Genomic DNA, 15,242 nt, shown 5'->3' with positions numbered 1-15,242 from the left:
CAATCAACCAATCATGTAACCATAAATGTACTCAGCGCCAAGCGCGGGAAAATGCGTGCGAGCAAGTCATGACTGGTTTAGGGTTCATCTCTCATTGGTTGAGAAAGTGGCACGAGTTTTGTCAGCCAATCACAGAGCGTAGTAAAGAAAAGCCAAAGCAATCGTAAAATTGCTTTCGAATAATTTAACTTGTCTTTCCCTCAGTATTTTGGGCTAAGACCAATTCTCAAATCAAAGATCTCCCATCAACGCTAACTGAACGTTCTGAACTATAAAATCTCCGTGCGTCTGTTGCAAAATAGTTCCGGTGTCCATTCAAACGAACGCTGCTGATACTGTACAGTCGAACCTCCACTAACGGCCACTCTCCACAACGGCCACCTCTCTATAACGGCCACTTCTTTTTGTCCCGGCGGACAGTTCATACATCAGCTCTTGTTTAAACCTCTCTACAATGGCCACCTCTCTACAACGGCAACGGCCACTAAAGTGTGCCCCCAACTGCCAAAATAACCTCTCGACAACGGCCAGTACAGTACTTTTTTGTAAAAACCTTTTATATATATATATAAACTGATGCAGTAATCGACATTTGTCTTCGGAACATTACGTTTCTGTATCCATTTTATTATATACGTATTTTGATTGTGTTCCATTTATATGTTGCAGTAAGCATAAATTGTCTACAATAATATAGCGAATGTTGCGAACCTTGCTCGTTTCGCCTTGTTAACATTTTCATTCAAAACATTATTTACGTTTTATTGTGTCTACAGTAAGCATGAACTTGGCACAATAAACATGTTGTACTTCCCGCAAAAAAGGTGTCATTTTACACCCCTACCTCCCCATAACGGCCGCCTCTCTACAACGGCCACTTTCTTCTGTCCCCAAGGTGGCCGTTGTGGAGAGGTTCAACTGTACTGAGTTATCTATGGCGCTGTTTTCTCTATTTCCTTCTGTAATTCAAAGGTTTATAAAGGAAAGAGTTAGTATTTACCTTTATTTGTCGCATTGACGCACTGGCCCTCCGCTGCATGGTATAGCGGACGATGAGTCGGGCACGTGTACAGATAGCCTTCCTTTCCAAGCACATAACAGGCGTAAAACTTTCTACAGTCATTAGGGACTGGAAAAAATGATCCCGTAGAATTGCACAGAAATCCATCTGTGTAAATAAAACATTATTATCATTAGGGAGGCGGCGTGGCCCAGTGATAAGGGCGCCGGACTTGGAATCCGGAGGTCCGGGTTCAAGTCCCGCCTCCGCAACGCTTGTAAATAGCCAGCTGGTTTGCCTCCTGCCAGTTGGGATTTTTAACATGTTATGTTCCATTTGATTATTATTTGTTTCCCATTATTTGTGAGTGGAATGCCTGTAAACTAGCTTTGGGTAGCTTAGTGCATTTCCACTATAAACAAAGCATTTACCTTTTATTTTTACATTTTTACATTATGATTTTGAACAAGATTGATTCACTCAACATTGAGCAAAAAAACAAATGCGCCTGATTGAAGAGCTTTAGATGCCTAATATTGTTTTCCTTAGTCCTCAGGATCATTTTTCATATGAATCCTTTATGACACGCGGTTTCGGTTGAGGAAGACTGTCCTGAGTAATGCATGCATTAGATGATTTTTATTGATGGTTCAGTTAGGCAAGCACTCGTGACTGTGAAGGATGCAAGAAATTGTTCCTTGGCCATTTATTACTAAAACTATTAACACGAATTATGCTTAACATCGTAATACTTGTTCCGAACTTGGATGGAGGCCATCATTTTAAACCACAGAATTCCCGATCGGAACTTTGCTATCATTTAGCCAATAAAGAGGAAGTCATCTTTCATGTTGACTGGTCACGGGATTGAAGTAAACGATCTTCGGAGGGCCAGGGATTGCAAATTTGGCTTTTGCAATTTATTAGTATGAAATCAGAGGGTGCTTTCTATAATTTGCCAGAACTGAACGAATAGACTCTTCGAAATAGTGCGCACAATCAGTGTTCCTACGTGCCATTTGGAAAAAACATTTATGGTGACAAACCCTTCAAACTAGCGCACTCCACTTCACCTCTGACATGCAAACAGGCCGCTGGCACTGAAAGGTTCTCACAAATGGAAAATGCCAAGAGTTTTAAGTATCGCTTGGCTCTTGATAAATTCGAGGTTATCAGTCTGTACGGTGGCAAACTCTTCAAACCAGCGCACTCCACTTCACCTCTGACAAAAAGACCGCTGGCACTGAACGCTTCTCACAAAGATGAAAGCGCCAAGAATTTTAGACATTTTAGGATATTTTTTACGTAGCTTATATTTTTTTAATATTTTTAGTTAGGGAAATGTCACAGGGCTAACCTCTAGTTTTTCCTTTTCAAGATGCAGTTTTAAAATGTTATTTTCCTCATCTTTAATAAATATTATGTTGTGTTATGTTAGATATCGCTTGGCTCTTGATAAATTCGAGGTTATCTATCTGTCATCTCAAAAATCTTACTAAATACTTGTCCCGTGAAAAGAAATAACACTTTCTTCCGTTAATTCAATCAACGTTTTCCCCTTTCCGGCAATACAAACCGCATTATTTATCATTCCAAGGGTAAAAAATCTCGTCTCGAAGACATCAGATCGGTATTGATTCTATTCCCATATTTGTTACTGTAACTAATTTAAAGCTTCTCCTACGACAAGCCCAACAGTTAATGAACGCAACATTCTACTGAAAACCATTATTTTTTTATAAACATATATACATGAATGTAGTTATGAGGTCGATGTACAGTCAAACTTCAGCTGAAACTGGACAGGAGCTTTTAAAAGGACAGTGCCTTAGTTTGCTCTCTTAGACTATGTAATGAAAAATTCAATTCTCTGCTGTTATTTAAAAAATTCGACCCCTTAATTTCTCTTGGCTATCACAAACTGTCAAAATGTTAACTCAAAGCAAATTTCTCAGAGATCGCTTGCTTGCTACAATAGCTATTTATCTGATATCAAAAATTATGGATATTTCTCGTGCACTATATGTTAACCTTTTCCAAATGCCTTTACACTTTACATTTGTACTGCTTGGGTTTGGCTTCGATTACAATCTTTTCTGACCACCGACGGAGAAACGAAGAAAGTATTTTTCTTCTTTGCCCTTTACGGCGACCTCTTCTGTAAATCCAGACGCTGATATATGATAAACATCACCTCTTGGAGATGTGGTGAAAAAGTTAATTTAGTGACTGTAAGAACAAAATGCATTGTGTTTTACTTACCTGCAGGGATTACTCCACCTCGATGATGTATGCATAGCTACAACAAAAATAAAGAAACGGCTCTGAACTGAGCATATAAACATTACCCTCACATACTGCTGATTGTCGTCATCAAACTGAATGCATACGTTTAGATAAGAAAGCTTAGCATCTCACCTCGATAAGAAATAGAATCAATACAGTCCGGCTACAGATTTGTGACATGATACTGAGTATCCCCAAAGTGAGGCTGGATTGAGAGGTAAAAGCGAAACCCAGCAAATACGACAGCAGCTGCAACTACTCCAATGATGCATATAATTACTGGGCGGGATTCGGGAGCAAATAATGTTGGCAAGGTCTTCGGAAACTCGAGATAGGTTGAATATGGTTTATATATATGAAACCTAATTACCATTTGTTTGTCTCGCTGACGTCTTCACTTAGACCGCAAGTCTAGAGTCGGATAACATGACGCCTAATTTACATCGGAACGCAACGAGTTTTGCAGGATTAGCAGGAGATTTTAGGTTGCTTAAAGACAATGAAGTTTAAATGCACTTCAGCCTTTTGTAAACCAGTCATTAATAGTTGTTTTGAGACGTTTAATCGCATTGCTTTGAATTGAAATGCACGTTTGTTTTTAGGTCAACTTAGCGGGTATTACAATTAATGCATTTCACAACGTTTGATCAAGTAACATGTAAGAGAGAAAAAATATTTGTTTTCACTTAAAAGAACAAGTATTTAGTTATATTTAAATCTTTTTGATAACAAAAATAAAAAGAAAATCAAGTAGAAACGTTCTCTTCCACCGGGTAAAGCCAAAACAAACTTAACGTACCTATAGGATCGATAACATTAATTTAGACATAGCAGTTAATTGAAGAGACCCTTTGATCCGATAGCAGAGAACAGAAATCTTATTATTTATATTATTACTATTATTAACTTATAATGTGTTTGACAGAAGCTATTCAGTAACTACAGTATCCTGTACCATTTCGTGGCCCACACGGGCAACTTTTTAATTGTTAGCCGGGTTCAAAGGTGGCTTTTAACCCACTAAGCTCCAATACGGTGAACAACACGCAATTTCGTCTTGCAATTACGACAGGTCATGGAAATACAGACGATGTTAAAACAAATTCTTCCAACTAATATAGCAAGAAATATATGGAAAACAGTCAGGAGAATTTGCATATTGATACTGGGGCTTTTTACGGCTAAGTACTCCCTCGGAAACACAATGTGCCCAGACTGTTTACGCTGCGACTGATAGATGTCATAAAATTTCATTAGTAGCTAACGATCATTAATCCGAGATGTCTAGCTATGGCCTCCCATATACTCATATACTGTACATAGCATAGCGTTGCCACGGTAAAAGATTTCCAAATTCAGAATATCCAAGGCATTTTGAATTTAGCTAAAAAATCTTTAAATGAAAAGGATTTTGAAACGATTTAAAACTCGTCTGAAGAGAGATTTTCAGGATTCGTCTGGCGATCGCCAGCCACGGGTGACTGTCTCAGAACAATCGAGAAGAACAAAATTTTCCTCCCTCCAGAATAGAGCTTTTCACTAACTATTCAAGTCAACAACAATTGATTACTTGAAACAGCGATACCTCATGCCATGTTTTCTCGTAGAGTTCCTTTATTTCCCTTATTTTTTATTCTACTTTTTTGTATTTTACCGCTTAAAAGAATGTGTACTATCAAATACAGACGATGATGAAGCAAATTCTCCCAACTAATATAGAAAGAAATATATGGAAAACGGTCAGGAGTATTTGCATATTGATACTGGGGCTTTTTACGGCTAAGCACCCCCTCGGAACCACAATGTGCCCAGACTGTTTGCGCTGCGACTGATGGATGTCATAAAATTTCATTAGTAGCTAACGATCACTAATCCGAGATGTCTAGCTATGGCCTCCCGTATACTTATATACTGTACATAGCATAGCATTGCCCCGGTAAACAATTTCCAAATTCAAAATATCCAAGGCATTTTGAATTTAGCTAAAAAAATCTTTTAATGAAAAGGATTTTGAAATGATTGAAAACTCGTCTGAAGAGAGATTTTCAGGATTCATCTGGGGATCGCCAGGCACGAGTGACTGTATCAGAACAATCAAGGAGAACAAAATTTTCCTCTCTCCAAAATAGAGCTTTTCACTAACTATTCAAGTCAACAACGATTGAGCAATACCTCATGCCATGCAGTTTTCTCATAGAAATTCTTTATTTCCTTATTTCATTTTACGTTTTTTGTAATATGTACTATCAAATTAGATCTAGACGCGGTTGATGGTGTGACCTGCTTTTCATGTTTCAACTTGTTATTACGTGGGATGCCTGTGCAGCCCACGTTATAAAATGGGGGCCGTTTGTATCCACAAATGCGCATCTTTCAATTATTAACTCGTTTTAGATGTATCAAATTCAGTTTTCTCCTAGAGGGGATCTTTTTGTCTCCTATTGTCCTTATTGTCTTTAACAAAAACGGTCCAATCAGAACGCAATATCTTAGTGTAGGTCAGGAGGGATCGGAGGGGAGTTAATTACTATTGTGATTATTCAGGTCCTAGTGGTCTCTCGGTGGAACTGAAAAGGCTTGACCTAGTGGCGTGGCCATATTGTTTTAATGTTTTAGATTCCAATGTGCCTTTTTCAAAAAGAAAATTAACCCTTTTGAAGCGGTAAATCGAAAGAATAACTTCTAAGAAGCACTCGACAGTAAAAACGGTGGAAATCGGAGAGTTCAAGGCCAAGGAATTATGCTTCTGTTTGACAGTTGTAGAACCATCCAGAATATGCGGGGGAAAGGTCATTGGTATTAAGCTAAAACACAGATCGCATCACTTTGTCGAATTGATGCTTAAACGCAACTGGAAATCTACTTTACAAAAAGATTAAAGGCTTGATTGTCCATTTGTACTAAAAGTTTTCATTTAGGAAAGCTTTTTGCCTGTTTTCTTTGTTTTTTTTTTGGTGAAACGAAAACAATTTGTAATCTTACACTTTTATTTACATAACCAGAAACGTGAGTCAGGCCACGTTATTGTAATAGAAATTCCGGTGTAACGATAAGACGCGTAACACAAGGGAAACAACATAACGCTATCTTTGTGACTCAAAATATTCCATTAGCTAGGATAGTCTGCGAAGCATACAATTATAAGAATCAAGGGGCATCACACGTAAATGCCAGTATAGGCATCTTGTTTTACATGTTTTAATTTGATAGTACATGTTACATATGTTCTTTTTTTTTGGGGGGGGGGGGGGGGGGCAATGAAAACTAGTGCCTTGCTGGTAATTGTGTCCACCCAAAAATTGTACTAAAACAATTATAAGACATGCACTCTTTTTTTTTTTTTTTTTTAGGAAAACGTCTAATTTTGGAACTGAGGTTGAATGTTCTTATTTTTTGGCAATTTGAGCCTGAAACGTTGGTAAGGACGGTGCCTACTTTTGTTTCTGCGCATACGTTCTGCGCATCTGGAGACTCGGGTTTCCTTTTGGTGGTGCCTACTAATACAGGGATATTTTGGCGCGGGGTAAAACTATGCGGAGAAAACAAAACTTAACAAGTGCTCTTGGTATTTAAAAAGAAAATTGGGGGCAACCATGCATTTTTCAGAGATAATAAAACTTCAATTTAATAAAAAATCCCATACCGATTGGTTTGTGTTTTAGGACTTTTTAGGAATACCGTTTCTTAATTATATCTAAAAAATGCGTTGCTACCCCCAATTTTATTTTTGGATTCCAGTAGCCATTGTTAAGATATGCTTCTCCCGTATAGTCATAAACTGCGCCAAAATGCCTCTGTATTAGTAGGCACCGTCCTTAAGATGTTTTGTTATAGTATTTCAATAAATCTAGGCGGACGTGACCAAGACACCTAACATGTATCATCGAGCAATGTGTGCCGTAATGTGGGTTAATTCAACTGTATAGCCTCAAATTCTACATGTATTATTTTATTAACCTGCTTATTAGGCCTTCCCAAGGGGAGGGGGGAGGGGGATGGGAAAGGGGAAAAGGGAGAGGGGTATACTCAGGCTATTATTTTATCCGTATTTATACTGTTCGTTTTAAAAATACTTGGTCAGAATTAGAATGTTCTTAAATTAAGCGACTCTCAGCCTGGGTAATGTTCTTAAATTTTAGTTACTCACAGCCTCAACGTTCTTACAAAAAAGGTTCTTATAAAGAAAGTATTATATAACACAATATATATTAACATTTATTATAGAGCAAACTAATTTAACCTTGTTATATCACTTAAAACGTTGAACGTTCAAGCTCGCATTATACCAGGGGTTTCTAAAAAAAATGTTTGTTTTTACACCCACACACTTTTTTACACACCAACAGTATATAAAAGGAGGGGGGGAATAGGATTTTCGGTTTTGGCCATTTTTTAGGTCTGTTTTTCGGTTTAACTACCATTAAACTTCGGTTTTGGTGTCTGTTGCGGTTTGCGGCTTTTCCTCTTTTTTTTTTTTTTTATAATTTTAAGCATTTGGTTTTCGGTTTTCAACCAAAATGTTAGCGGTAATTCTCGGATCTGGCATTCGTTGTGGTTTTCGGTTTTTCTATTTGGTTTCCGGTTTGTCTTTGGCAATTATGCGCCTTAAGGTGGGGCTCTACCTGAATTTGAGTGAAATTTGAAGAGGTTGTAAGAATGGATAGAAAAAAAAAAAGATTTTTGGAACACTAACAGACAGTCGATAAACACGCAAGAACACCCCAGGTTGCTAGCGGACTAACTTGGTATCCGTTTATTAATTATTAACTACAAATTCTAATTTTAAAACTTCACTAAATCTTCAACATTTCTTATTTCTTTTAATGTTACCAATCCTTCAAGAAAAATTATTTCCTACCAAATATACCTAAAAATCACCCAAAAATTCATAAAACATCCCAAATCATTGATTTGTGTTATGAATGGAGGGTTTTTGTATTGCTTGAAATGCAAACAAGATATTTCCATTTGACCGATTTTAAGCGGCGTGAAAACGGCTTTCAGGTGAATCCCCACCTTAAGACGAACATTTTCAAGAAAATCCTTGATGTAATCGACATCAACCCAAAAGATGTCAAGAAATCCACGCGTTCAAGACTTCTGTCAGAGTTGTGAACGAAAAAAGTGATTTTATGACGCTATAGGACGAATATAAGCTTCGCACCAAAACGAGGCCGTGCCAAGAAAATGTGTCCCACATGGGAGGGAAAGACGACGCTGTCGCGTCCTATATATAATGTTTTCAGCATCATCAGGTTTTCGGAGCTCCCTCGGCGGGTGGACCGGTGACGGTGGGACTTTGCAGAGACTCTGCGCCCAGTAACTCTACCCCAATGATGGGGGTAGGGGGGAGCAGAGACGGGGGAGCATTTTGCTCAAATTATTTTTCATTTTTTTTTATTGTTATATTAACATGTTAAAAGGCGCGTTTTAACTTGTATCTACTTCAGATGGATGTATCTGCCACTGTAAATTCGACTTAAATGTGAAGAAAGCTATGTTCTTGTCCCCCTTTAAACCGCGTGCGCTTGCCAAGACTCCGTTGCCCAGGGAGTTCTCAGATAACTCTTAGACGCAGACGGTAGCTTGCGTGCAAGGTTTCCTATTTCCTATCCCTTATTTCCTGTTTCCTATTTCCTTTGTTGCCCTCTAAAAAGTTCAACAAAGGAAATAGGAGACATCTGCTCCGTAAAAACTAAAATCTTACTGTAAGACGTTTTTTACACTTAATTCTGGTGCTGTGCTAAGACAGCGCGTAAATCTCATTTGAAGACGATTCATCTTAGGATAAGACGACTTTCTTCTTATTTATACGATGATGGCGTCTTAGATTAAGATGCTTTTTTCTTAGATTCAAAGTACTGTGATAAGTCATATTTTCATCTTAACTCAAGATTTGAACAATCTTATTCTAGATGCTTTAGAATCTCAATTTAAGTTTTGAAGCAAGGAAGAAATCTTCAATCTAACTGCAACGGTCACTTTTAAGCCTACATTTAAAAACAGGGAGCGTTTAATACTGTTAAGCTTGAACATGATATATGCAGCAATGAAAACACAACAAATTTCAATCCATAGCACTTTGTTACACCAAATCTGAAATGACACAACTTGTACAAATCCGCTTACTGTAAATTCGCAGGAAAACAGAGGTCGGACTGCGGCATTGTAAATACTGTTTTGTTGGTCTTAGAAGTCGCGTAAATTATAAACTTTGCATTGCAGATTGTCTGAATTGTCACTTCACTCATTCCTTTGATCGGTAACGCAGCAGAATTGCAGGACTAATCTTGGTTTCCAAAAAACAGGCGGTTTAGAAAGCGACAGTAATTTCTTCATTCCATTTTCATTCCGCGGAGTGTGCAGTGTTTAGCCGTGGCTTTAGACCGTATTTGATGTCCAGATGTCTTCTCATTTGAATATTGAAGTTGTTGTCTCGAAATTCTTGTAAATTGTCCACTCTCCGCTGCTTGAAAAATATAAACGGCTTGTTTTAAGTCTGAACAAGGTGAGAGTTTGCGATGGATCAAAGCTCCAGACTCCGTGTCTGCAGAGTTTGGATCAAAATCAACCAATCAGAAGAGAAGTCCTGTTTCCTATGAGGTCTGCATTTTTTAATGAACCAATCAGGAAGGGTTTCCCTTCTGTGTTGGAATTTTCTATTTCTTTCAAGTTAGCCTTTTTTTTTACCGAGAACTAAAATGGTGAGAGACTAGAGATCGGCGTCAAAAAAAAAATAAATAAATAAATAAATAAAATAAAATAAAATAAAATGAAATAAAATAAAATAAAATAAAATAAAATCGCCGATAATACTGGCATGTCAGATATCGGCGATTAAATTCGCCGGCGTTCGCAAGTGCGCCCGTTCCCGCGATTTTTTACGCTCATCGCTGCAAATTGCCAGTAAAGTCAATCAGTCAGGTTGGTTGGGCCATTTTATCAAAGGAAACAATTTTGAAGTGCCCCATCGCCGCGATCGGCGAAAAAAAAAATGCCAGGTGTGTCTGCATCAATTGGTGGCGAAAGTCACTTGCGATTTTCGCAGGCGATCAAATTCGCTGCGATTGTCGTATAAAATACCAGGTGTGTTGCCAGCTTTAGGGGTATTGCATCTTACGTAGGATGGCAGTATCTTAAAGCCTGCTTAGGCGTCTTAAAATTTCCACAAGACCAATATACGTCTTAAAATAAGGACCCCATCGACTAAGATTAATATAATTAAGACTGGTCTTTCTTAAAGTAAGATGCCTCAATGTTGATTAAGATCAGCGCTTCTCAAATGAAGACGATTTAAAGACAATATTTAAGACGATCCAGGCGCGGATCCAGGATTTTGAATTGGGGGGTGAATTTTTGTAATAATTTAATAGAACCAAAGCCTGGTTGAGGTGTTTGAGGTCTGTACAGCGACGAGCTCTCAAGGAGCTTAATAACGTTAGCAACAAAGAAATTATTCTCAAAAAAGCAGATAAAGGCACAACAACCGTCGTTATGAACAGAGAAAACAAAATCAACGAGGGACAGAAACAATTGGATGATAGAAATAACTATCAGCCACTAGACGAACCAATGGTTAGAGACACATCCCAGAGAGTTAAACACCTCATCAATGCCCTTCACCAAGCAGGGTGCATAGACGAAGTGACGGTTAAATGGTTTAACCTAACACCAAATCCGCCTCGAATCCCAGTGTTTTATACCCTCACAAAAATTCACAAACCGACATTAGTCGGAAGACCTATCGTATCTGGGTGCGATGGCCCAACAGAACGCCTATCATCATTCGTAGACAAATTACTTCAGCCAATAGCACAAATACAGGACTCGTATCTTAAAGATACGACACATTTCGTAAGGTTTATTGAAAGCACTAGGGTACCTAGAAACGCTTTTCTAGTCTCAATGGATGCCACTAGTCTTTACCCGAATATCCCACAGCAGGAAGGAATCACTATAGTATGCAACGCATGCGAGAATATCCATGCCAATAACCCTCCTATAGCTACAAATTTCCTCACAGAAATGCTCAGCCTTATACTGAAGGAAAACTCCTTCCAATTTAACGGGAAAGACCATCTCCAAGCACACGGAACTGGGCATCTATAGAAAAGGAGATATTAAGGCAGAGCGTTAACAAACCACTAATGTGGAAAAGATTCATTGACGATGTATTTTGCTTGTGGGATACAAACAAAGAAGAAATAGAAAATTCATTGAGCAAGCAAATTCGTACCACCCTACCATAAAGTTTACCGCTGAAGTCTCACAATTAACAACATTCTTGGATACAACAGTCTACAAGGGAGAGAGATTCGAGAACGAATCGATTCTCGACGTGCACACACATTACAAACCTACTGAAACATTTCAGTACACAAACTACAACAGTTGCCACCCAGCAGGCGTCAAAAAGGCTTCGTTAAAGGAGAAGCTCTTAGACTTCTGAGGACAAACTCTTCTAAAGTAGTGTTTGAGGAAATCCGATCAGCATTACATTTAATTTTACGTTTTATTCAACATTGCTGATCCTGATCTACACAAAGATCCGGCTACACTTTGCTGCAGTTTGTACAAGTGGTCCCTGCACTATTCAAGAGTTACCTTATTAAAAACTTACCCTAGTAACCTGGTGGACGAAATCCTCTCCGAAGTTGACTTCGCAGAAAGGAAGAACGCTCTTACACAAAAACAGAAAGCGCACAAGAAAATTCTACTCTTCGTGACACAATTTCAACCATCACTGCTATGTTTGAAAAATATTCTAATGGACAAATGGCATTTAATACAAAACCAGCCGCCACTAAGAGAGATATACAAGGAACCTCCCTTGATCTTTTATAGAAAAGGGAAATCGCTTAAAGACATGCTTGTAAAGCAAAACTATAAAGGCTTTTATCAACACGATGGACACACAGCGGGAGTCGTGCAGGTCTGTCAACCCCATTTAAACAGGCTCAAAATGAATAAATTGATTGGTAGAACCAGTCATTGCTTACGCACATTCTCCACCTCAATCAGAGAAATCAGAGAAATCAAATATTATTTCAATATTTGAGGGTAAAGAAAAAAAAAAAAAAAAAAAGAAGGGGGCTCCGAAAAGGGGGGTGAAAATTCACCCATTTCACCTCCCCTGGATCCGCGCCTGCGATCTTTTATCTTATTTACTAACTGAGACTCCGATAGTCTTTCTTTAAGATCTCCTGTGTTAAAAAAAGATGATCACTTTCTCAATTTAATGTGGTGTTGGTCTTGCATAAGATGGGAAACGTAAGGTAAAATCTTAGTTTAAGATTTTAGTTTTTACGGAGTGTACGTAAGCCAAGACGTTATTGAACTTGAACTTGACGTTTATTTGCCTTTTTCCTAAGATATTTACAATTAATTCATTGTTTAATGTATGGCGACGTGACCTCTAGAAACCACCAGGTTTATAGTTGAGGCTACCTCGTACCTAACAATATATGCTTGCATAGTTTGTGCAGCAAGTGTGCGGCTTTGCCAATTCAGTAATTATTTTATTATAAGCTCTAGCAGTTGCTTCTTAAAGTTGGGAAAACTTGTCAGAGAAGTGATTGTAACAGGAAGGGAATTCCAGATCTTTGGACCTTGGTAAAGAATTGTGAATGTTTTCAGATTAGTTCGGCAATGATGCACGCGATAGTTGTTGGCAATTCTGGTGCTATAGCCATGAATTTGACTGTTTGTAAAAAACAAGTTGAAAAACAAAGGAGGCAAAAGGTTGTTATGATAACAGTACATAAATTTCGCTATTTGAAACATGTTGATTTGATAAATGTCTAAAATTTTTAATTTGGAGAAAAAAGGAGCAGAATTGGTAATAGTCTGAATTGGTAATAGCTCGCACAGCCCGTTTTTGCAAACAAATTGCTCGTTATTGAGAGGAATGCGTGACCAACCTCATTTTCTGAGTAGGTGGTCGCGCATCTCGGATTTTCAATGGATGTTCTCAGAGCAATACGATATCGCTAAATCTCACCAAAGTCCTCTATTGAGACTCAAAGGAGAATTTTTGTCAATTTTCCTAATTTAAACAGAGATTAGAAGAATTGCCGGATTCACGCGCATAGCGTCCACAAATACCGTGATTTCCGAAATCAATATAGTTTAGTCCGTATGCTGAGTTTAAAAGTGTTGACGGGCCTGCACGACTCCTGCAGTTCGCTAAAAGATTGGTCTTAAAACCTTTATAGCGTATCTCTGCTTCATGAGATGTTAATCTTGATCATGAAGGGAAAAACTCAAATATACTGAATGGAGATTTTCTTTATGATCATTCTGAGCCGTTAGGAGAATTTTCTTCATATGCCATTGGATATGCTAGCTCTGTGGCAACTGATGAGATTCATAGAGAATCGAAACTGCAGTCTTGCCTGAGAAACAACACTAAACACTTGTCAGAAGAAATCGCTGAAGCATCCTAGAGATTCCCATGACAGTTACTGACTGTCTTAGCTTTGAATATCTGCCGGATGCGAGCTAATGCACAAAACAATGGAGATACATGTCAGCTCTAAGAAAATCATACTTGTCTTTCAGTCATGAACTGAGCAACAGAGCTGAAAACAACTGCTAGAGGCCAAAGCTCTCGAAAGCGAGAGTCAGCAATAATCAACTTTGTAAAGACGTGGATCTGATAGACTCTCATGTACGTGATAAACGAACGAACACCCTGCAATCTCACCGCAGGTTAATAGCATCAAAATGATATCACGAGTAACGCATTCCACGGATCCTATGTCTTCATAGATGACATATATTTAGCGCTGTCGCCTAAAGACACGGATCTATTAGACTCTCATATACGTGATAAACGAACAGCCTGCAATCTCACTGCAGATAAGCATGAAATCACGAGTCAGTTAAGAAATCCACGGATCCCATGTCTTCATAGATAGCATTTATTTAGCGCTGTCTGATATCTTGCAGTTAATCCGAGCCGGTGAACCTAAACAAATGCCACAGAGCTAGCATATCCAAAGGCATATGAAGAAAATTCTCCTAACGGCTCAGAATAATCATAAAGAAAATCTCCATTCAGTATATTTGAGTTTTTCCCTTCATGATCAAGATTAACATCTCATGAAGCAGAGATACGCTATAAAGGCCTTAAGACCAATCTTTTAGCGAGCTGCAGGAGTCGTGCAGGCCCGTCAACACTTTTAAACTCCATTTTATTTGGAGCTAAGTTTTTCCTTCCTACCGGTGAATCTGACGATTTTCTTTCTGCCGCGAATGTACTTTACTGAAGGTCAAGTGAGTGCATAGACTCGAGAGTTCCTGAATGTACGTCACAGACCATGTCACGTGGCCCTATTGTGAGCCCGTCGGCATTCTCATCAGCGGGGCGGGTGGACCGCAATAAAATAGGATTTTAAAGATTTGTAAAATTCATAAAAAATTCGCGTTTCATGCAAATCGAAAAATTTTTTCGCGGACGTTCTTCGCGTGATGTAAAGATTCAGATGAGAAAATAAAAAAAAATTCCGTTATGGGCACTTTAAGTGTCACCAACGTACCAGATCGATTAGGGGTTTGGAAATTGAGGTATGTAATTTTTTTGTTTTGATGGTTTTGTATTTGGTTGGTTTTCGGTTTTGATCGAAATATATTTGGGTTTTTCGGTTTCAGGTGATTTTTTGTGCGGTTTTCGGTTTCTAATAGACCCCAATGCCTCCTTCTAAAAGGATAACGGTCTGGGCCCAGTTGCTCGAAGCATGGTTAGTGCTAACCCGGGTTAAATACCATGACAACCTATAGGTTTTAATACCTCTTAACCAAGAGTTAGCGCTAACCATGCTTCGAGCAACATCGGGGCTCAGCCTTTGCTAAGATGCTGGACAGCAAACCGGGAGGGCTTGGGTCGAGGTTTGGTAACCACCAGCTGTCATGCGCGATAGATCAACGTGGGAAAGATCTTGGGAAAGATCCTAAC

The 15,242-nt window shown here is 38.6% G+C and overlaps 1 protein-coding gene and 1 non-coding gene across 3 annotated transcripts in view; one reads left to right on the top strand and one right to left on the bottom strand.

Annotated features, from left to right (window-relative positions):
* Positions 1-3,611, bottom strand: part of LOC146470413 (adhesion G protein-coupled receptor L2-like) — a 21,357-nt gene extending 17,746 nt beyond the window's left edge. The window contains exons 1-3 of one of the 2 annotated variants that reach the window (XM_085122498.1): positions 3,419-3,611; positions 3,263-3,299; positions 1,001-1,168 (exon numbers count right to left, since the gene is read on the bottom strand). In XM_085122498.1, the coding sequence (XP_084978624.1) occupies positions 1,001-1,168; positions 3,263-3,299; positions 3,419-3,466 (253 nt within the window). In that variant the 5' untranslated portion in view covers positions 3,467-3,611. The remainder of the gene's footprint in view (positions 1-1,000; positions 1,169-3,262; positions 3,300-3,418) is intronic. The other variant, XM_085122499.1, reaches the window with a different exon arrangement.
* On the top strand, positions 1,201-1,272 carry Trnap-ugg (transfer RNA proline (anticodon UGG)). The gene has a single exon. It is a non-coding gene; the product is annotated as a tRNA-Pro (tRNA).
* Positions 3,612-15,242: the final 11,631 nt, after the last annotated feature.

The sequence above is a fragment of the Pavona decussata genome, unplaced genomic scaffold (assembly GCF_977016875.1).
Source record: "Pavona decussata unplaced genomic scaffold, jaPavDecu1.1 SCAFFOLD_114, whole genome shotgun sequence".
In the NCBI taxonomy this organism is placed as follows: Eukaryota; Metazoa; Cnidaria; class Anthozoa; order Scleractinia; family Agariciidae; genus Pavona; species Pavona decussata.
Note: the sequence above shows the minus strand (reverse complement) of the source record. Positions and strands in the feature narration are given on the sequence as shown.